Consider the following 22,616-nt stretch of genomic DNA (forward strand, 5'->3'; position numbering starts at 1 on the left):
GTGGGTCCCGCGGGGGCCATTTGTGAATATTCAAAAATATAAGGATTGGAGGGAGAGAATCTGGAATTTGGGAAAAGATGAATAAATGCACGAGGCTGATACTGAAAAGGTTGAATAATTGTGAGAAAGGTTTTTGCAACTTGGCCCCTGAGTGGGTAAGGTCATGGCCCCATTAAAAAATTTGGGTCGGATTTGAAAATACATATTTAGTCAAGCTATTTAAGTTTCATATACAGATGGTTGCAGTCAGTAGGTCACACTCAATTTATTTTATTTTATTTGAGCAAACACTCAATTTAATTTGGGCTATGATCAATTCTGTTATTTTGACATGGGAAGCTGAGATGTGGGGGACAATATTATACTATTAAATACTATAAATTAATTTTTGCTTTGTCATGGTAGATGATCTTGATTGATTTTGAAATAAAATAATACTCTATCAGTCTACAAAGAGTGTGTGGCAGAGTGGAGGACACAAATTTTAATAAAAAGTTGAAAGATGTGATTTTAGGGTTAAATTAGGGCGTGTTTGTTAGGCTTGATTACATTAGTTTGTTTATTATTCTGGCATCTACTCGGTGTTTGGTAGGTTTGGCAAATAATTATTGTGGTCAGCGGCAGTCCACATGCCCGCATCAAATTTTGGGTTTCGTCTCGTTTAATAAACCGGCGATGGGTGCCGGTTAACTTTAATCTGGTGCTACTAAAAAATTCAAATTCCAACTTGTCCTCCCAAAATTTAATTTGGGATTTTAAAATATTGGGAACGACAATAAGCCATTCTCTTCGTCTTTTTGGAGGAAGGGTTCCGTCGAGCAGGTACGAACTTTATGCTATAGAAATTTCTTCTTCCATACTTTCTTCTCATAAATTCGATTCCGACCACGTGAGCGTTGATATTGTGGTTCTTTCTATAGCCTTGTGTTTTTTTTGAAATTATTTGCCCATGAATAAATTGTGATTTCTAGAACTTGTAAAAATCAGAAATTTGCAAATAGCTTTATACCATGTTCATAATGATGTGAGCTTTATATTGTGTGACGAATGTATCTAATTTTGCTCGATTACTGCTAAAGAATCCATTTTTCTTGTAGTAACTGATTTTTATTTTAGGGTTTATGTGAAGTATTTATGATGTATTACGACTCTCTTTCGTGCACCTTCAATATGTGAACTAATATTTGATTCTCTGTTTTGCGAGTTACTACAGTGGTATTTGTCATCCTCCTCATTCAGCTGCATTAGCAATTGGGCTTCTCACCAAGGCACGATTGAAGGTTAGTTTTTAGAACAACATTCTAGAGATTCCTTGTTTGATGGTTAAAACAATTTGAAGTTGTCTTCTTCATGCTATGTAGTGTGCAGAAACTTTTTACTAATATGTATTCAATGATTAGGTCTCTGCTTTTATTTTGTTTGTTGATTCCTTTAATTGTACGCTTAGCATTTAAAATTATTTTTAGGGACATGGTTGTAATTTCGCAGAGTAATCATCCGAATAAACAAAAGCACCAAACACATGAAAATTATAATTCACCAAATTGACTACTTGTCACGCCTTACCAACAATGGGCCTTCTAGTTTAAAACAATCAAGCCCAAACATGCAAATGCTACCAAACTATTGAGCCACCAAATTATAAAAGCAAAGAGTGAGTATTTTGTAAATATTGGGTGTGAATGAGGTTTAAAGTATAAAATATAATATTTTTTTAAAAGGAAAACACACAAAAAAAAATTGTGGACAAACGAAAATAGTAATAAACACACAATTTTTTTGTCGACGGAGTATTTTGTATGCATATACTTTTTATAACAATATTCATTCCGTTTCAATATTACGTTTCTTTTGGACACAAATATTTAAAGATTAAAATTAAGAGGTAAATTGTGTGTCTCAGATCCTTAAATACTATAGAGGTTACTTGAGGCAAAAAAAATAAAATAATATAGAGGTTACAAAGATAAAATAATAGTACTAATTTTATAAATTTTTTTAATTAAAGAGTGATAGTGGGTAAATGAGTCACGAGCCTATGTATAAAATCACTGGTTTTTTTTTTTTTTGAAGCATATAAAATCACTGTTTAGAAATAGTAGAGAAACTGTCCCAATGTTTAATTTCTGAATAACCGAAAATTGCAGCGCCAAAACGACAGCAGAATTGCATTAATGGAGTTTTATCTTGAAGATGGAAAACAATTATCCCCTAACTCATCCACTCTAATTCTGGTTTGTTTTAGTTTTACAAAGTTTTTTGTTCACAGTTGCCCTAATTTCTTCATTATCATGTGCATTTCTTAAAATATTTTGTTTTTTGTTTTCGGGTTCTCGTTTCAGCCGGCTCTCTCGATCGGAAATGTAGGACAGTTAGCTGTAGATCTGTTAATTTCGTCTCTAGAAGCAGAAAAAATCGGCTGTTTAGATGATCAGAATGTGCTTCCTTGTGTTGGCAATGATGCTTATTCGCCGGCGCCTCTCGGAAAACTAGCTCTTTCTCTCGAAGGTTACTTCCTTATTTTAATTTCAATCTTTAGAAATTTCAACATTTGGGATGTTAATTTTTCTGTAGTTTGTTGTTAATTTTGTATATGGGAAATTTGGGGTTAAATATCACAGCTTATGAATCATCTTCCAGTGCATTGACACTTGTGCAGCAGCGGTCTCCAGTAATTAAGGTGCGATATTTTGGTTAACTTCAGTTATGATGATAGGTTTTATCTAGTTACTGCTAGTATGGAAGAAGAAATCTACCGAATTTGGAGAGCTGTATAATGTAATTTGATCATTCGCTTTAACTGGATTGCAAAATATTAAAAATATTCTATAGCTTTTTCCAGTAGGATTGTCTCAGAATGCTTGTGAAACAGGGCATGATGGTGGCATATGCTAAGAACATAGCAAATTTCGCAGCTGCTAATGGAAAGAAACATGTCGTCTTACTTTCCAGCTTAGATTTTGGGCGATGGAGGAATATTGATATGTCAAGGTATTTACTCTAGATAACTGTTTGGGTTTTAAATGAATTATTTGTATATCTGATTTCGGAGAAGTATTTCCTGCTAGTGCTAAAGGCAAGACACATGCAATTTATAACTTCCTCTAGCTGGCCCTAGGTTTCAATTTGTTGTCTTCTGATTCCAGTGAGAAGTTTTTGATCTATTCATGCATTTGCTACCAAGAAATAATCTTCAACTCTGCAGTTGGATAAATTTAAGCAGTATTGGCCCAAGCAAGAGCAGATATTTATATATTATTGTCTCCATATTTCCTTATTCTAAATCATTATTTGCTTGCATGCACCACATAGGTCTATATGATTTCCTCAACCTTTTTCATGTAAGTTCTTGTTATAAAGTGAGAAGTTTGAGGAATAAGTCTACACCTTAAGTTTTCCAATGGGTTATGCTGCCAATTCATTTTTTACAAATGAATATTTTGGTATATTTAACTAATCCTGTGGTGGTATACACCAGTGGTTTGCAGATCTATTACTTATCTAGTTCCAATTTGGATGGAACTGATGCTGCATGTGAAAGCCTTGGGTGGAAAAGACTGCAAGATTATGATCCTGCCCTGAGAACGTGGAAGTATCTTGATACGTTAGCTCAAGAAGTGCCCATACCTGAAGAAGATTCTCCTTTTGAGGAACTGGGTGATGAAGATTATTATCCAAGTTTACCTTTTGCTGCACTCTTTTCATGCTTTAAGGTAATGGTTTATAATTTTTGAATCTAAATAACATTCTGGCATTATATTACTTTAATTTGCATGGTCCAGCTTGCACAACCTGGTTTTGGGATTTTGGATGGGTAGACTATTCAAATATTATAGGAATAACCTCTCGAGTCTTTCAAATGCACTTTTCGGCATTTGTAGAATATTGCCAACATGTTGTAGCAGCATATATTTTATGTGTATGGAACTTTCTTTATGTCCCATATGGTTCGTGAAAATCAATAAGAACAAAAACTCTGCAAATGTTTAGGATCTAAACCATCTTGTTCCTTTTGAGCAATAGGAATTAACATTGAAACTTAAATATCCGACTGAGCATGATTTACTTATACCTATCATCATTGTGATTTGAAATTTCAAATGTTTTGATAGGCTAAAGGGCTAAAGGTTACTTGCTTGTTCTGTTACTGCTCGGAGGGAGACAATATACCTGAAGCTTTCTCAATGGCTGAGGCAGCAAGCAAACTTGTTGGATTAAATGACTTTCTGGGTGAGCTATATTCTTCTCCTTCGGCTTACCTCGTTCATCAGGCTTCAATTACTGTACTTGTTTTTCCTTATTATTTTGTTTCTGATTTTTCCCACCAATAAAAGTACTTCAAGTCTGTCAATAAACAAACACCTGCATCTAAATACATCACACAATGCACTATATTAAATTTATATCTCGAGCATTCTAGATAGGTATGCCGAAGTTATGCTTGTCTATAAACTTTTCAACCCTTGATATTTGACATGCTATCAAATCGACCTGTACCTAAGCTTTCAGCAAGATGTTCATTTTATCTGGTTAGAGTATTCTTCTCGAATATGGCTTGCAATGTGATTTCTTATGTACTATAATAATTTTCAGGCGACGGCAATGGTGCTGGTAAATGGATCACACCGTACTCATGGCAGAGCGTATACGGACCCCCAGCAGACATGACTCTTTTCTAGGTAGTGTCTCAATGTATTTACCTTTTCTGTGTTGTTACTGACAATGGAGGAAAGAAATGCTTGATAAAGTAACACTGTCCGAGTAGAAGTTGGTCATATTATTATTCCTCTTGATTTATTGAATGAGTAGTTTTATACAATTAAAGCAAAGGTTACCCTAAGTCTTCACTATTACATCCATGGTGATCCCATTTATTATTGCATTGCAGAGCAGTAGTACTAGACAATATATGTTCTCAGTTAAACATAGAAGTGATAGTTACATGAACTTAAGTCACCATGTTGTTCTTCACTATATACACATACATGTATAAAATAGAATATTGATATCAAGTTTAGATGTGGAATTCCCTCCATGTCCACTTTCAATTTTGTATATATAGTTTTTAGTCTTATTTTTCATTAATTTCAATTTATTATATTTTAGTATAATTGTTAAGATAATTAATTAGAGTTCACCGATCCATTTAGGATTTATAATCAATTTTAAATTAATAATCTTTATTAAAGTTAAATAATCCAGAGTTATGATGTATAATTTTCTTAAATTTTACTAATTTTTAGTGATAAATATTAATTATGATCCATGATATAATAATATTTTTATTATTTTTATAATAAATAGTTATATAATAGTGAAATTAATAATGGAACACTGTGAGATATAATAAATCGTGGGACAAACTATCTCATCCAATAAATTGCATAATACTGTAAACTGTAAAAAAATATTTACTTATGAAAATTAGTTTTGATAGATAAGAATAGTAAGGATAATAATATCTTGTTTACTTAGATGTATTGGAACTTTGGGATAATCCCAAGGTCCTTGATAACTTCTGTCATTTGAGCTAGTTTTGATTAATATCTCATTGAAAGGATGAGATTGAAATAATTCTAATATGAAGGATAAAGATATTGATGAAAGGGGTGGGATTGAAATAATTCTAATATGAAGGATAAATATATTCAATTATGCATCTTATCAATAATACAAAGTAAAGAATATTATAATGCATAATTACTAATTTTGGAATGAAGCGTGTATTTCACACTCACATTGCACGTTATTCTATATCACCTTCCCAATTAGGACATAATATATCTGTTGTTTTCGACCACAACTATGTTGATTTACAATTTTGTTCTTCTAAAAAGTTTATATAATAACAATATTGGAAAAGCAAGAGCACCATCTTACTTCTATCAACCTAAAATACAATTCTTGTAACTTGGATATATAGATTTGGAAATATTTGGATAGTTCATAGTTGTGTTGCAATGGGGCAAAAGCCCATTTTGCTTTTTCCACAAAAGGCTATCAACACATGCATCAAGATTCAAAGACACCATTACCCTAAAAAAAAAAAATTCAAAGGCACCATTGAATCTCGTTGTTTTATCAGTTGACCCCCTAATCCAAAATAAAAATAAAAATAATAATAAATAATTAAGAATTTTGAAATATTTCAAAATTTTAATTCATCCACATAAATATGGAATTTATTTTATTAATTTATCTATCAAGACTAACGTTTCAAAGTAAATGCCGCTAATAGAATAAAGCTAAAGAGGGTTTCAATGTTGTTCTCAGAAAAAGTGTTTCAATAGAATTTTGGAGCTTGAAAGACAGTGGTGACATTGACTAGCATTTCTTTATACTAATTAGTGAAAAATAAAAAATTAATCTCAAGTGCTGATTTTATAAATATTTGAAGAGGTCAATTCTTTATATATTTAGACGAGCTTCTGTGGTCCATCGCATGCGCACATAAATTATGACGCAGACCTGTAAAGAGGTGCCAAATTTTCTACTAGTACTACTTATATTTTCTAATATTATTTTTATTTGATGCAATTTTTCAAATATTTTTTGGTGCAATTTTCATATTTATTGATGAGAAGCAAACTGATTTGCCCGTATTTGATTTTTTGTAGGCGAAAATAAAAAAATATATTCATAAATCATAGTCTAACACAATATCCCTAAGTTAAGTAGGAAAATTTTTGGTCCGCGAATTTTAAAAAATGTTAAATGAATATATTGTGAATAGAAAAAAGGTCGTGTTAATTAACAAAAAGAATAATAGTGGACCATGATGATTTTTTTAATAAATAAGTATGAACCCCCAGCCTTTGTTCTCCATATTCCGTGTTCTTGTGAGCAATAAAGTAATCTCTCTTTTCCCTAAAAAAAAATATGATAAATAGAAATAAAAAAATAAAAAAAATTATAACGAGGTAGTATCTAAAAATAGAAAATGTATATTCTTAAAGACAGATCAAAATAATAAAATGTGCATATTTTTTGAAGACGAAAGAAATATATGTGATTAGGGTTGTGACAAAAACATTCATATCAATCCCCTTATTTAACATAGCCAATTTTCTATATCACGATTCACGGATAAATTGAAGCTACAGCCTACATTCTTAATCATCGTGTGAATGTTCCATCTTTTATCTTCGTCTTTTTTTTTTTTTTTCCAATAGAGATTTTAATGAGTTTTGACTCTCAAACTATTATTAATTTAAGTCATAGGTGTGATATTCTAACCAACTTAATTAACGTATTTATTTCTCTTTCGAATAAAATCTAAGTTGCTATAAATATAATGTAGTCTTATTAATTGTGATATTTTATTTCTTGCATGAATATTTTCATTGGGTATAATTAAGGGAAAAAACTAGACCTTCTTTTTAGGGAAAAGGAACCTATAAAACCTTTGCTTGTGGAAAGTCACTTCATCTTCATTTATTTTTCTTAATTGTGGTGATTACAAAGCAACACCAAACAATTGAACATTTTAAGGATATGTACTTATAAAAGTACATATCATTTCTTGAATTTAAACAACTAAACAAACATCAAATAAGCAAACATATAAAAGTACAAAATCATTTCTAACAAAGTAGTGCAAAGCACCATCAATTGGCATTGACGTTGAATATTCTCGAGTTATACTAAGTCACGTTTAATTACTCACCAAACGCCCACTTATAAATCCACTAATTTATTTAATTATTTCAAATTGGGATTTTGTTGGCCTGCGCGTAGCCCTCTCCAATCGTGACTCGTGAGAACTAAGAAGAAATTAGCCACGAGTATTTTCCATCTTTTAATTCTTTTTTTTTATAAGTCTATATTTAATTTTTCATTTAATTTTACAAATTGTGCTCTCTTTACCCTCACACGTGTAGTATCGAATAAACCATAACACAATCTATATAATATATGGAAAAAGAGTTTTCCCCCCTCCATTTATCTCTCTTCCTTTATTCTCTCTCCTTTTTTCCTTTTTTTTTTTAGTTTTGTCTAAACACCACCAAATTTGATTCATAAAAAAAATATTCAATATACATCTTAAATTTAAAGTTTGTGATAAAATCTTTAATATGGTATAAAAATCATCAAATATCTGCTTCCTAGTTCCTATTAATGTTGAAAATATGATTTTTTTTTTCTCTTTATTTTCTTCTTTAGTAGTATTAATTTTATTTCATTTTCTATATCTTTTTGTTAGATATCAATTTTTTTATTGGCATTTTTTATTTATTTATTGGCATTGATCACGCACTTATACTCCTTTAGAAAAGTAGTATATAAAAAAAGTTAGTCCAAACAAATTATTGTTCATTGACATGAGTGAATAAGATCTATTAATTCTAACGCCAAAAAAAAAATCGCTAGCTTAAAAACTTCACAGTGTAATTATATTAAAATAATTAAAGTGGAGCCGATAAAAAGAATACAATTACTAATCAAACAAAAGAAAAGGACATAGAAATGTAAAAACGAATATGTTGGAGCATTTCTAATTAGGGGAGTATGTGAAAATTGGATTATACTAATTAATGCTTTCTGATCGAATTTTAAGAACATAATCTATTTAGTTTCATTCAAATTAGTTATGAACTATTATGATTATTGTATTTGTATAGTCAATACACTTTTTTAATAAAAATCTAATATGTATAGTTGTATACTAACAAAAAAACATTCACAAATTTGTCTTAGTTAAAAAGAAGAAGAAAAAAAAGTTGAAACAAACAACTGAAAGCCCTTGGAAATTTCCCATCCAAAAATAATTAGTAAAATAAAAATTAAAGGCGGACATGGCCAAGACCAATATACCATTCATGGACCAAACAACATACCGGCAAATCTGGCTGTTACAAGCAATGATCTTAAATTTATTAAAAACTGTGTACCTAAATGATGCTACATACAATTAAATTTGCAAAATTTCTTTTCACCAAAACCCCATGTGGTTTATAAATTATTTTGGTTTCCATCTTAATAAAGGAGCGTTTCATTAAATCAAGAACCACTCCACGAATACGATGTGCAGATTTGATTTGTTTAAGTTGATCAAGTCATACGCAGCTGATCAAGACTCTTCTGCTGCTGTCGTTTGAAATGGGTGAGTTTTCTGATTCTCTGTTGAAGTTCAGCTTTTTCTATGATTTTACTGAAAGCTGTCTGTATTTTCTGCTTCTTGTTTCTATTACCATCCTCAGTTTTGTTTGTTTCTTGAACAGATTTACAGCTTTGAAGAAGTTTATTGGATACCCTTTTGATGATGATGTTCATGGATGTGCTAAAAATCTGATCTTTTTTTATCCTTTTTTTGTTCTTCTATGAAAACCCTTGAGAATTTGAATTTGTTATATTTCTTTTGGGTGTTTTTTCTCACTGGTGTTCTGTTTTTGTTATGTGACTGGAATTTTATAATTTGTAAATGAATGAGTAGCTGGAGTTATACGAGATGATATTTAGGGCCTAGGAGAAAAAAGGGTAGTTATATTGAAACATGAATTGAAGTGAAATTGCGAAGCATGAAGATGAGGGCAGTCTTTTGTGAAGTCTGCATTAAGAAGGCCGTGCAGCGAAAAACGGCCTTCTCTGGTCTTTCTTGTATGCAATCTTTATTCTATGAAATGCTGGGATGTGTGTGATTAGCTGGATTTCAAGGCTGTTATCAAAGAAACGAATTGTGAACCTTAGTGTTTTGATATATTATTCTAATATTGGTTATTTTGAATTGTTATCAAGAAACAGTGCAGGCGAATTTGGGGCTTTTCTTCCCAACCAAAGGCCTAAATATGTATTGCCTGACATGCAACATACTTGCATAATCATCTAATGGTGATGAATTTGCTGTTACATCTTGGTAATTTGATGCAAACTACATAGTTCCCACACAGAAACGACCTATTAGTATGTTGTAGTGATAAAAAATATATGTTCCTTGTATCAGTCCGATCTAGTGCTGTTGTTATCCTCCTTACTTCTACTTTTTGTGTCATTTAACTTGCGCATTTTTCATATACAGCTGCAGTAACCGGAGTACATTTTCTGCAAGATGTTCCCGTCTTCTTTTCCTAACGAAAGGCCAAAGGATGGTTCAAAAAACTGATCTGGTTATAATTGGAATCTCTGTTGGCTTGGCAGCAGGCTTAATCATAGCTTCTCTAGTATTTTTTGCCATTCGCTGGTACAAGAGACGTGCTCATCTTCAGCAATGTGCAAATGAGCGTTCTTCCTCTACTCTTCCAATACGTAGAAATGGCTTAAATACAAGCATTGATTTTAGTGCATCTCTTACAAATTCTGTGACCAAGGGTTCTGACGAGCCTGTCCAGAAACCCCAACATTCTTGGTGGAATAACCAGAACAAAGACCGTTTCGCTTCTGTATCTGGCATTCTAAGATACTCGTACAAGTATGTAATCTAAATGATTTAGCTTTCCTTCTCTTTTAACATTTTTATCCAGCGCTACTCTCCTCGTCTTTCTGAATGAAGTATATTAACAACTTATGAATACTAGTCGTTGGTGGATGGTGACAACGAAGAATTATATGTAACTTGATATACTTTCTTGTGCATATTCAGAGACATTCAGAAAGGGACACAGAACTTCACTACTATTCTGGGACAGGGTTCTTTTGGCCCTGTGTATAAAGCTACAATGCCTGCTGGTGAAGTGGTTGCTGTGAAAGTTCTCGCTTCGGATTCAAAACAAGGGGAAAAAGAGTTTCAAACAGAGGTAAATGCCGATGTCCTTGATAGTTCACTTTAATTGACCCTTGAATTAAGTGTTCAACACACTCCATTACCGGCCAGGCATTACTGTGTTATGCTATGATATCATACCCATCAGCTCTCACTTACCTCATGAATTATTTTTTGGAAAAAAAAGTATTGAGTTGACCTAAATATCGAGCAAATTATTAACCCTTGAAGTATTACTTTGAAAAAGTAACAGAAAATGTGGAGCAGTTGGGTTCATGATTTTCTGAGTGAACCTTGTTTCCGAGTTTGAACAGTGTTGTATGTAATCTCATATATATTTGTGTGCATGCTCATGAGGATTAAGCCAGCTTCTTGATCTTATTATTTCTTTCCATTCTTCTTTTCAGGTTTCTTTGCTGGCTAGGTTGCATCATAGAAATTTAGTGAATTTAGTTGGATATTGTGTTGATAAAGGGCAACACATGTTAGTATACGAGTACATGAGCAATGGAAGCTTGGAGAACCTTATATATAGTAAGTTAGTAAGTTGAGATTTCTGGTCTGCTCGGAACCGTGTTTATGTTAGAGTTCTTAAAGAGCTACTACATGTTTTAAATGATTAGTTCTTGCTTCTTTCTATATATTGGTTTCTTACATCTCAGTTATTGCTAGGTTCCTATGTAGGGTGCTAAAACTGTTTTGAACATTTTGTGTTCAACTATATATCTAACCTTGAAACTTTCATTTCTTAACTGCTCTCTCTCTCTCTCTCTCTCTCTCTCTCTCTCTCTCTCTCTCATGTTGTTCTGAGTTTAATAAGATGTCCTCCTATATGCTCAGATGACGTGGAACAAGTATTGAGTTGGGAAGATCGGGTTCAAATAGCTCTAGATATTTCACATGGCATTGACTATCTTCATGATGGGGTAGGCTGAATGATGTGATGATAATCTAATTACTTTGCTATTTTTGGGCGGCTTTTCATGACAAATTTGTTGGATTTCTTGGAATAGGCAGTGCCTCCTGTCATACATCGAGATCTGAAGTCAGCTAACATATTGTTGGATCGTTACATGAGAGCCAAGGTAAACATGTATGAGTACAACGCGCATACCTTTTTTCTTATTCTTTCTAGTTGATGCAATTTTGACTGTCGTGAATGCAACGAAAGAAAGTTACTATTACTTAAAAAATAGGTTTCTTAGAACAACGGCATGGGGATTTATTTGTGGAATTTTAGATAATATACATCAACTTAAAATTATAAACAATAATTTTGATTGTAATTCTCAATAATCACATTCTCTAGCATGTTTCGATAATAGGATGAGATAGAAAAGGGCAAAGCAAACACTTTGAGCTTAAATCTTTGTTCAAGGACAGATCATAGTACAAAAGAAAGAAGAAAAATAAAATTTGATGTAAAACTCATATGTAGGTATGATTGATATTATTCCAGGAATTGTATATTTATGCAAATTTCTTTGACAGGTTGCCGATTTTGGGCTGTCGAAGGAAGAGGTATTTGATGGCCACAACTCGGGCCTTAAAGGTACATACGGGTACATAGATCCCATGTATATATCCACAAACAATTTCACAACAAAAAGCGACGTGTACAGCTTTGGTATTATACTGTTTGAGCTCATCACAGCAATCCACCCACACCAGAACTTAATGGAGTATGTCAACCTTGTAAGACCTATGAATCTCCCTCGCCCTAATTTGCTTACGAGAGCTTGCACTTTTTCTCGATTTTCTGACATGATTTTCTCATTCTCCTCCAAGGCCTCTATGAGCCCGGATGGCGTGGACGAGATAATTGACACAAAGATGGCAGAGACATGCAACGTTGAAGAAGTGAGGAGTTTAGCCAAGATTGCTCACAGGTGCCTGCACAAAATACCCAGAAAGCGACCTTCGATGGGAGAGGTTTCCCAGGCCATTGTGAAGATAAAGCAGCAGAGGAGGCGCCTCGTTAAAGAGGACACCATGTCGTTTGCAGGTGAAGATTTATCGAGGGCCGTGAGTCGAATAGAATGCCAACAGCTGGAGTTGAGAAGAATGGCCAGCATTGAGGAGAGGCCAAGTGAATGATTTTTGAGCTATTAATCTTCAGCTGCTGCTTTGCAATTTCTTGTTTGGAGAAAACGAGTTATAATTTGTAGTCACCATATAGTTTTAGGTCTGCTAACTGTAATGTGAGTGAGGAATTATACTTCTTTTTCACTAAATTATGAGTCTCCATTTTTCTTAGAATCTTGAATGATTATATATATACTTCTTTTTCACTAAATTGTGAATCACCATTTTCCATAGCATCTTGAATGTAACATTCCTCTATAAAATGGTATGCAGCATAACATTCCTCTTTAAAAATCTCAGAATCCTTTCATTTTGTTTCCTAAGAAAATCAAAAACCTAAAAAAGATGGTTACTCATCCAAAACATGTTTCTCAAATACACTATCCAACAATCAGCAGCAGACATTTTTTTCATTATGCCCAACAGAGGTTTCTACAACCCTGCAACTCAAAGGGTGGTTCAAATCTGTACAGATTCTTAAACCAAAATTGTAAAAGAATTGTGTAAAGGCCGACCTCATCCTCGTCCTCGTCCTCACCCGCCTGCAAACATTTGCTCTCCTAATCTACACACGAGCTGTGTGCTGTCGATGTTAGTCTACACACGATTGTCAAATATCTGCAGCAAGACATTCTTGTGGGTTGCTGTAGAAGTAGTCTTCTTCCTTCGGTTTATCTGGAATCGTAGTGCGCTTCTTTGGGCTCCCCACTCGGTTTGCATGAGCCTCCTTCACACGGGATGAGAACTCATCCCAGCTCAACGTGCCTTCGTTGTATTGATCGATCAAATCAACCAAAATTCTCTTGTCAAGTCGAATAGTCTTCTTGAAACCTAAATACCTGGGAAATTACAAAAGCCTCTTGAATCCACCTAAATAGTTAAGAGAGGGAATTCACAATGCAAAATGCTATGCGTATTTTTCCTCGAGCAAGCACAAAATGCAGCAAACAAGTGCATATGTTACAACTATTCAAAGACAGGTAAATACACACCTGCGGTGTCCTTCTACAACTTTAGCCATATTTCCATCGTACGTGGGAACAAAAACATCACTCTCCAACGAAACAAGATAATCCAGAGCTGCCATCTGTGACGAGTGATTCCTGAAAAACGATAAATCCGAGGGTTCCAGCAACATCTCCTTTCTAACCTGAATAGCAGATTCAGAGCCATGATCAGAAGAAAGTGCACTTTTTTTTTAAGGCCACATATTTAGGTTTAGCATGATCCTTTACCGACCAGATTGGGGAACGCGTTAGCCAAACTTGTCAGTCGCCTTTTTCCACCATAAATCTCTCCTGCAGCTATGTATATTTGAACATTAGGATCGATACCAAGAGCCTTCAGCACTAGAGCAGTTTCTTCAGGTGTCAAAGGGCATAGACCATCTTTCCTTTTAAGGTCTGGATCTATGACTTTCTCCTTCCACCAAGGGTTAGAATATCTAGTTACATCAGGTTTTCACAGTCAGTAAAAGAATATGATTCATCGTCTTACACGACTCACGAGAAGTAAAATAAATTACCTCATTGTAGTCAGTTCATTCACCTCATCGGTATTGCAGCCTTGTGTACAGCCAGAGAAGGACAGCATGTCCATTTCGTATCTAAGGTGGAGCACCAGGAAAGGACCCTTTCGTCTCAGCATCCCGATCACTTTTCTACCCAACTCCTCGATTTGGGCAGTAAATCTCAGGGCACTGAAATTCACTTTACAACGTAGCTTCTGAATTTCCAGTGGCAATCCGTTGTTGGCAAGGCGAGCATCAGTTTTATTCAAGCGTACAACTTTATGCCTTTTAAGAAGTGGAAGAATCTGCCAATCAGAAGATCATCATCATCATGGTTAGAACTCATAAACATCGAAAAAGGCAACAAAACAATTATTCTGCTATCCAACAGACCAACCTGCTGATGGTAGTAAGTAATATTTGACCAACTAACAGGAGGCAACTCGTGGAACATCCCGTGCTCTACTCTCCTTTTAAGCCGTGGTGGAAGTTCTTTCAGTATCCGAACCTCATCCCTCAACGATAAAATGAAGTTATCAACATCGAATATGTCCTGAAAATCACTGCAGCAGTGAAAGCAAATTATGATAATTTGATAAAAACAAAAACTGATGATATAGGATTTGGAGCAATGGTGTAATATTAGTAATTTCTATTGACCTCGGATCCGCCCAAAATGAAGTTTTATCCAATTCAGGGACAATAAGAGTGATGTTAAGATATCTGGCTATTGCAACCATATCACAAATCTGCAAACCAGAAGATAACAACAACACTGATTAGGGAAAAGCAAGCAGTTATAACAAGCTTGTTCGTAACAACAAACAACAAAACTACGAACAACTCACAGCTGCTCGCATTTGGTTGAGCCCTCCATTGCAAGAAACAATAAGGTAACCATTATTGTTATATACTCCTAAAAGAGATTAGAATCAGATCAAGCTTGTTAAACTGAAAGCATAATCATCCACAAAAGGAAATAATCATAACAAGAATCCTAAACAATTTTGGAGAAACATGACAAGCATATTATAATAGTCACTGCACAATCTTCCAAAACAACTAGGCAGGTATCCAACAATCACACTATCCCAGAATATAGATAGACAATCAGCACACACCTAAACAAGAACAAAAGCATAAATCATCCAATGTGAAACTCACTCTTAGGTGGAAGATGAGGTTGTTTCGGCTGAAAAGAAGATACATTAGTTGCATCATGAATGGAACAAGAAGGCCAACTCTTCAACAACTTTGGCCCCCAAACCTCTCCAACTGCCACCAATTGAATAACACATGTCCATATCAATAATGTGGTGATTAATCTCAGAGTCCATAGCTTCATTCTAGCATGAGAGACCCTCAAATACATGGTCTCTGCAACTTGCTTTTCACCCAAGGGATTCATCCCCACATTCCAATGGCTATGACTCTCATCTGTCTCAACCCCATCTTCCAATTTACACATTTTCATACCATCAACACTTCATTCTCAAGCAATGGAGCCTTGACAGAGGAAGTGAAGAAACTGGTGCTAGATGAATGTGACCGAAGATGCTAAATGTCGTATCATATCCACTACAGTAGAATATATATAGTTCAGAAGAAATATAATAAAGATATGATTTTGACTAATTTGAAGCTGTCCTTGCGCAAAACAAGGCGAATCTAAATGGTTAAAAACTGGTATTAAATGCAATCGCCTCGAGAAATCAAGATTTTCTAATTTAAAAAAAAATTAAAATTTAATAATCTTGATGACAACATTCAAAGACCCGCAATTCTTTCATTTCATTAAAATCCAGCCACAATGCGAAACTTCCACCTAAATGCAGACTCACACACACACACACACACAGACGCGCACGTTTTATGTGAGCATGGAGCGGCGGCATAAATCGTGAAATTTTGGATGGAACGTAACGAATGAAATATGAATGAGGGAAAAATCGAGAGACCCTCTTGAAGAATTTGGATTGCGGCGAAACAGCCGGCGGGGTTCCGGCGAAGGGTGGAGTGATGAAGAGCGGTTGATGAGAAAAGTGAGGGGTTTTTAAAGTGAGGGAGAAACTGAAAGTGGCAGTAGTTACGGTCGGTGCAATATTTTCTTTCTTGATTTTGATTTATTTGAATTACTAATCTACAATACAATCTACATCGGATGAGAATGAGGCGTACATTTTGGGATTATGGTTTGGTTTAATTCGTGCCTCTCTCTCATAAGATATATACGAGATTTTAACAGATTAGTTTTAGAAGAAATAACGATAATGATAATTATAAAAAAAATTAAAATTAAAATTAAAATTAAAATGATTTTACAAGTCAATCCACTCCGGATTGGTGAAATGAGATTATATTAAAAAAAATTTTAAAAAATAACATAAACACTAAAACATCACAATTCGAAGACTCAAGAGTCTAGCCTCAAATTGAATAAAATATTTCTATCGAAAATCAATTCCCCTAGGAAAGATACCAACAAAGGAATAACTCATTTGAGAAGTTGTATACATAATTATACAATTCTATCTTCTCAAAAAAAAAATTATACAATTCTATATAATAGATATCTAAAAATTAGAGATTAGAGTCTAACAAAAAATAAAATAAAATCACTTGTATTAAATGACCCAATCATATATTAAAACTTAAACTGTCAATATAAAAATTAAAATTTATGTACTTGATTTTTCTTTTTGAAGAAACAAGATTTATGTACCTATTAATCTTTGAAAGTTGGACAGTGTCTAAAAAACACTTATTTACGTAATTTATTCAATATTATTAGGCCTCGTTTGGTACGCAGTATGGAATAAGGTGTGATATCATATTAATATCATGTTTGATAGAATGTATTAAAACATCTGTAAAATATAAGTATGTTGTTTGATGTAATATATTAAGATTATATAAAGTTAATAATAGTTATAATGAAGATTTGTATACAATAATATTTTCGGACTTTTAATTTATAAAAGCAGTATGTTTCATATTATCTGTATACAGAATCCCTCAAATCAATATAATATTTTCAAGCTTTTAATTTATAAAGGGTTATATGTTTCGTATTATTTTTTATCAAACAAGATATTAAAGTGTTATAGGTATATTATACACCCTAATTCTTATTATATAAACTTTTAATTCAAATCTACCAACTACATTAATATGCACGCGTATATACTCCCTCCGTTCCATTGTATCTGAGACTCTTTATATTTAAAGCGTCCTATTGTAAGTCAGACTCTTTCCTTTTTTGATAAAATTTATACCCTTTAAACACATTTTCACTTTTTCACCTATAAACAAAATACAATTTTTTTAATTTTCGTGTCTAAAAAAAAGTCTCACATACAATGGGACGGAGAGAGTATATACGAACTATAATGATCGTATCATATTGAACGTGACTTTTTGCGACGTAATAGGTGCCATATATAGTTTTGTTTATGTCGGTAGAAACAAAATATTGTTATTATATTTTGTTATAGTATTAGTATAGGCTACAGAAAAACCTAGCAACAATAGCAGTTATGATTTGTACAGGTGTAAGTATGTTATTTTCGCAGCCTCACCTCACAGGAATATATTAGGTGGGGCATTAACAATTTTAAATAATACAGGAAGACTATAATAATTTGGAATGTTTAGGGCACAGATAAATTATACTCCCTCCGTCCACAAAAAACTTCCTATCTTTCTTTTTTGGAACGTCCATAAAAGAACTTTCTACCTATTTTTGGACTATATATATCCCACCACTTATAATTCTCTTACTTTTCAATTTTCACAACTCCCAATATTAATTATAACACATTTTCATCACTCCCAATACACTCAACTACCTTTTATTCACTCTCAATACACTCAATATTTTTTCTTAAAACTCGTATCACTCCCTCCTAGGAAGTTCTTAGCTTTTTTCGGTAATTTTGCATCAATTTATTATGTGTAAAATTTTACGAGCTAGTGAAAGTTATTTGGTTGCGTTGGCTATCTTCCCTTCAATAAATTTAAGAGGTCCGGAACAATAATGTCACTTTTCTAATACTAACAAAAGTAAATGCATGCTTGCCATTTAAAATGGGATTATGTGATTGAAATTAGAATAGAATGGTGATTCGTGCTCTTGTTCTTAATTTTATCATTTGTATGATTTTTTTTAGCAGAAAATCACCATTCCCATATATTTGTCCTTAGCTTATTATTTGTAGTATGCTTTTTTGACTATCATCTCTAAAGTTGTTGGTTTGATTCTTCGGACTAGCAATGATTTTTTGCTTTTTTTAAGGGTTATTAGCGCCTAAATACATTAACTTTGGGGATAGTTTAGTTTTATACATGAACTTTGAAATGTGTTAAAAAATACATGAACTTTAATGTTGTAGCATGTTACAACACTCTAGGTAGAACCGTAGAACCTATCCTCAAAAACTAGGTTATCAAGGAGAGGATGCCTAAAGTGTTATAGATCACACCAATCAGCACATACTTAACCGATGTGGAACGGATCATGACAAACCACCATGCTTTCGATCCGCCGCCCATACCACCGCAGACGACCCGTGGCGGCCCATAACGCCCCGGGTGGACCAGAGCATGGGGTTGGCTCTGATACCATTTGTTACAACACCATAGGTAGAACTCATCCTCAAAAGCCAGGCTATCAAGGAGAGGGTGTCTAAGGTGTTATAAACCACACCAATCAACCCAAACTTAACCGATGTGGGACAGATCATGACATAACAATTTTATCAAAAATTCAAATTTAGATATTCGAACTCTATAAAAACCCTACGGTTTAGAGGTTTAGAGATGTCTCATACGATATCTTTTAGAGATGTCTTATACAATGTCATTTTTAAAACGTCCGATGACTACACGTCGATATTTTGACTTACCACGTAAGCTTTAATTTGTGCAAAAATTGAATTTGTGGCAAAATTACTACAACAATAAAGTTCATGTATTTTCTTACACCTTTCAAAGTTTATGTGCAAAACCAAACTACCCCCAAAGTTGGTGTATTTAGGTACTAATGACCCTTATCTTAATTATTATTTGACCAAATAAACAAAAAGTACAAATTCTCGTGATTAATAATAACAATTATAGTGAAGAAAAGTAACGTTTGATAGTACTTTTTTTTATGTCAATAATTATTTTGAATTATCCGTATTTTTTAATCAGTTGTGACCCGCGACCAGCCCATCCCAACCCGCGCTCAGACCCGCCTTTACCCATGCCCCAGCCCCGTCCGACTCCCGTTCGAGCCCTAATCCGATCCGTCTAGGTGAAGTAAAATTGATCTCGCCCAAGTTTTTGCAATTTGGACGTATAATATATTCAAGACATCAATTTATTTAATTTGAGATTATTCTACTACGTACGTTGGATTATTGTCCTTCACTATCAAGAATACTTTACAGTGATAGGAATTAAATTCATAAAATCGGGTGTTCGAATCAGAATTCCAAGATTTCCTTTTGTTTTACAACTCTAATCCACTACTAGTTTGAACTTTGAATTTGAAGTAAGGGAGGTTCTATTTTTAAGGATATATATACTCAAAATCATTAATTAATCAAAACTAAACTTTTCAAATTTGGGTGGGTCAACACAAAAGAATAAACAAAATCAAATTTATAATAAAATAATTGAGTCTCTAACATTTTCACTTGCTTTTCTTTTGGTTATGGGTTAGTGTAATTGTTCTGTTAGTGCAAAACTCCCCAACTCCACTAGGTTGACTGCATCGATCAACACTCGAAATTTGGCAGCAAATATTATAAATAGTGGGTAATCATTTATTTTTGAACCTATCGAGTAATTTTTCATTTTGTATATTTATGTGTAATTATTATAGGAAGAAGTTTTTTATTTAAACTGAGAATGTGAGAATTATTTTCAATCTTCCGATCATCAAGATCTATGATAAATGCATCATATGAATAATGGATGCATTAATGTAACACATGAGTTCAATTTTTATTTTTATTTTAAGGGAAAACGGGTCAACTCTATTATAAATCACGATGAACAATATCCAACAGTCAGACCGCCAAATCATTATATCATTAGATCAACAAGCAAAATTCACAACACATGATTTCAAATTTCATAAGGGGCAATTTTTTTTTTCGGAATACAATTAATTTCACAACCAAAATAGTGAGTTTATATATCAATGCAATGGTCTCATGATCTCACGGAAAAATCTAATCCCCATGAATCCATGATAATTATCTCCATTATTATATACTTTTTCCATCTCATAAAAGTGTGTTATTAGTGGAAGAAATGGCTCACTTTTATTAGTGGAAGAAGTAGTTCAAAAAAAGAAAGTGCACACTCTTGTGGAACATCCAAAAATGATAAAAAAAATGCACTCTTATAGGACAGAAGGAGTACGTAATATATTATATGAATACCTACTACTACATAAACTTAATAGAATTGTGATAAAATATTAATGAATTTTAAATGTGTGTAGTCTACATAATTAACCAAGAAATTGTGCGCCTAATGTGTGTAGTCTACATAATTAACCAAGAAATTGTGCACCTGGTTTGATTCCAACTTCCAAGTCAAGTTTTAGGTAAAACATCAATAAAGGAAGGAGAAAAACCCTATGATTCTTATTTTATTCTTAATTATTTTTTAAGGGATTCTTAAATTTATTTCTAAGTGGTTATTATTGATTTCAAGAAGTGTGCTTTAATTTCCCTAGAAAAAGTGTGTATCATTTCAAAAAGTAAGAAAACAGTATAATTGGGTCACATAGGTAGAGGATTTTTTTTAAAAAAAGCCTTTTGTTATTAACTAATTTGAACTATTAGTTTTTGTATGACTACTGTTATCATAAATAAACATTAATTAATGTAATATATAAAAAGTATTATCTTAAAAAAACATTAGTATATATAGGGTTGAGTTCAACAAAGAATTATCTTTTTCGAGAGAACGAACAAATCTATATATTTTACGAACAGATCAACATAAGTAATGAACAGACGTATTTAGTAAAAATATAGAAAAACTCGCCACCAGCAGGATTCGAACCCGGGGCAAATTGTTGTTCATGCGGTACATTGATCTGTTCATTAAAATTATAGATCTGTTCGTTTTTATTTTACGAATTCTCTATTCTCCACAATATTTAGCTTCTTTGTTGAACCCTTCTCAGTATATATATATATAATTTATTAATATAATATACAAAGAAGCACAATTCATAATTTTTTATAAAAAAAGTAATTTTTTAAAATTATTACCATTCCCTATTTCATTTACTGTGACATTGCACATATCTATAGTTAAAATATGGAAGCGAAAATAAATTAATATTTATACAAAAGAGTGTCACATGTGGTGTCCCTGTATTGGCTGGAGTAGTTGTTGGGTCATATAACTTTTACTCCCCAGTTTTTTGCTTCTACATTTTCTGTATTTAATAGTAAATGTAACTCAATCATAATTTCAAGAATGTCTTTAAATTTTTTATTCACGATATGTAGGCTATTTCTTCAGCTCAAGATTGTTCTTTTTTTCTTTCTTTCTATATCATATTTTAATCTATACTTGTTTGATATAACAATTATTATTATTTTAATCTAAGATTTAAGGGATAAAAATAGATTAGAGAGCGAGGACAAAATTATGCAGTCAATACTTCCACATGTAGAGAAGCACAATAATTTAATGATACACTTGTACTTTTATATCTCTTAACCTAAAGCCTAATTGATATTAATGTAAAGATAAATCCATAATAAAGTGGTTGTAATTCAAAATTCTATTGTACATTTGCACTTTGCACCCTCAAGTATATACATTTGCAATTATTTGGCCATGTCTAACTAATTTTTACACTTTACTTCATTTAATTAAGACATTTACTATGTAACTTGGAGAAGATTTTTTTATGCTAAAATATCGAATATTTTATGTTTATAGAAGGTTTGATATGAGAGCCTCCTTGGTTTTTAAACGAGTGTTTCTACTAAAACATTAATTTCTTTTTGTAATTCTCCCATAGAAAAAATTACCTTCCAAATTTTTTTAATGGCAAGAGTAGTTTGCGAAATACTATAATTTACAAAATTACAAAAAGGTATAAGTTTAAGTGATGCAATTGCAATAGTTTCCTAATATAAATCAAAGGAAGGTAAAGTTCACTAATTAAATAAACTATTTGCAGATAAAATTTATATTTTCATAATTTGAAGGGCCGCATATAAATATTTTGATAATTTAGAGTTGTGATTGTGAAGGGATTTTGTACAAGTCTGGAAGTTTCGAAGGTGACGAAAGCCCGTGAGT

The 22,616-nt window shown here is 32.8% G+C and overlaps 3 protein-coding genes across 5 annotated transcripts; 2 read left to right on the top strand and 1 right to left on the bottom strand.

The window, feature by feature from the left end:
- The first annotated feature begins 2,032 nt into the window (after positions 1–2,032).
- On the top strand, positions 2,033–4,853 carry LOC130989739 (uncharacterized). The gene is made up of 7 exons (XM_057913821.1): positions 2,033–2,234; positions 2,343–2,508; positions 2,622–2,680; positions 2,873–2,991; positions 3,479–3,713; positions 4,113–4,230; positions 4,594–4,853. The coding sequence occupies exons 1-7, from the start codon at positions 2,175–2,177 to the stop codon at positions 4,677–4,679; spliced, it is 843 nt and encodes a 280-aa protein (XP_057769804.1). The 5' UTR covers positions 2,033–2,174; the 3' UTR covers positions 4,680–4,853.
- A 3,917-nt stretch (positions 4,854–8,770) lies between these two features.
- Positions 8,771–12,992, top strand: LOC130989741 (calcium/calmodulin-regulated receptor-like kinase 2). 3 transcript variants are annotated; one of them, XM_057913825.1, is made up of 9 exons: positions 8,825–9,103; positions 9,222–9,853; positions 10,016–10,405; positions 10,577–10,730; positions 11,104–11,230; positions 11,537–11,622; positions 11,710–11,781; positions 12,188–12,391; positions 12,485–12,992. In XM_057913825.1, the coding sequence occupies exons 3-9, from the start codon at positions 10,083–10,085 to the stop codon at positions 12,791–12,793; spliced, it is 1,275 nt and encodes a 424-aa protein (XP_057769808.1). In that variant the 5' UTR covers positions 8,825–9,103; positions 9,222–9,853; positions 10,016–10,082; the 3' UTR covers positions 12,794–12,992. The 3 variants fall into 3 exon arrangements, with proteins under 3 accessions (XP_057769809.1, XP_057769806.1, XP_057769808.1); XM_057913826.1 differs by lacking the exon at positions 9,222–9,853 and having other exon boundaries at positions 8,771–9,103; XM_057913823.1 differs by lacking the exon at positions 9,222–9,853 and having other exon boundaries at positions 8,771–9,103; positions 12,188–12,992.
- Positions 12,993–13,114: 122 nt separating this feature from the next.
- On the bottom strand, positions 13,115–16,400 carry LOC130989740 (rhamnogalacturonan I rhamnosyltransferase 1-like). The gene is made up of 8 exons (XM_057913822.1): positions 15,456–16,400; positions 15,140–15,207; positions 14,952–15,040; positions 14,689–14,854; positions 14,307–14,596; positions 14,021–14,225; positions 13,774–13,931; positions 13,115–13,620 (listed from the first exon to the last, which is right to left on the bottom strand). The coding sequence occupies exons 1-8, from the start codon at positions 15,763–15,765 to the stop codon at positions 13,392–13,394; spliced, it is 1,515 nt and encodes a 504-aa protein (XP_057769805.1). The 5' UTR covers positions 15,766–16,400; the 3' UTR covers positions 13,115–13,391.
- Positions 16,401–22,616: the final 6,216 nt, after the last annotated feature.

This window comes from Salvia miltiorrhiza, chromosome 6, assembly GCF_028751815.1.
Source record: "Salvia miltiorrhiza cultivar Shanhuang (shh) chromosome 6, IMPLAD_Smil_shh, whole genome shotgun sequence".
In the NCBI taxonomy this organism is placed as follows: Eukaryota; Viridiplantae; Streptophyta; class Magnoliopsida; order Lamiales; family Lamiaceae; genus Salvia; species Salvia miltiorrhiza.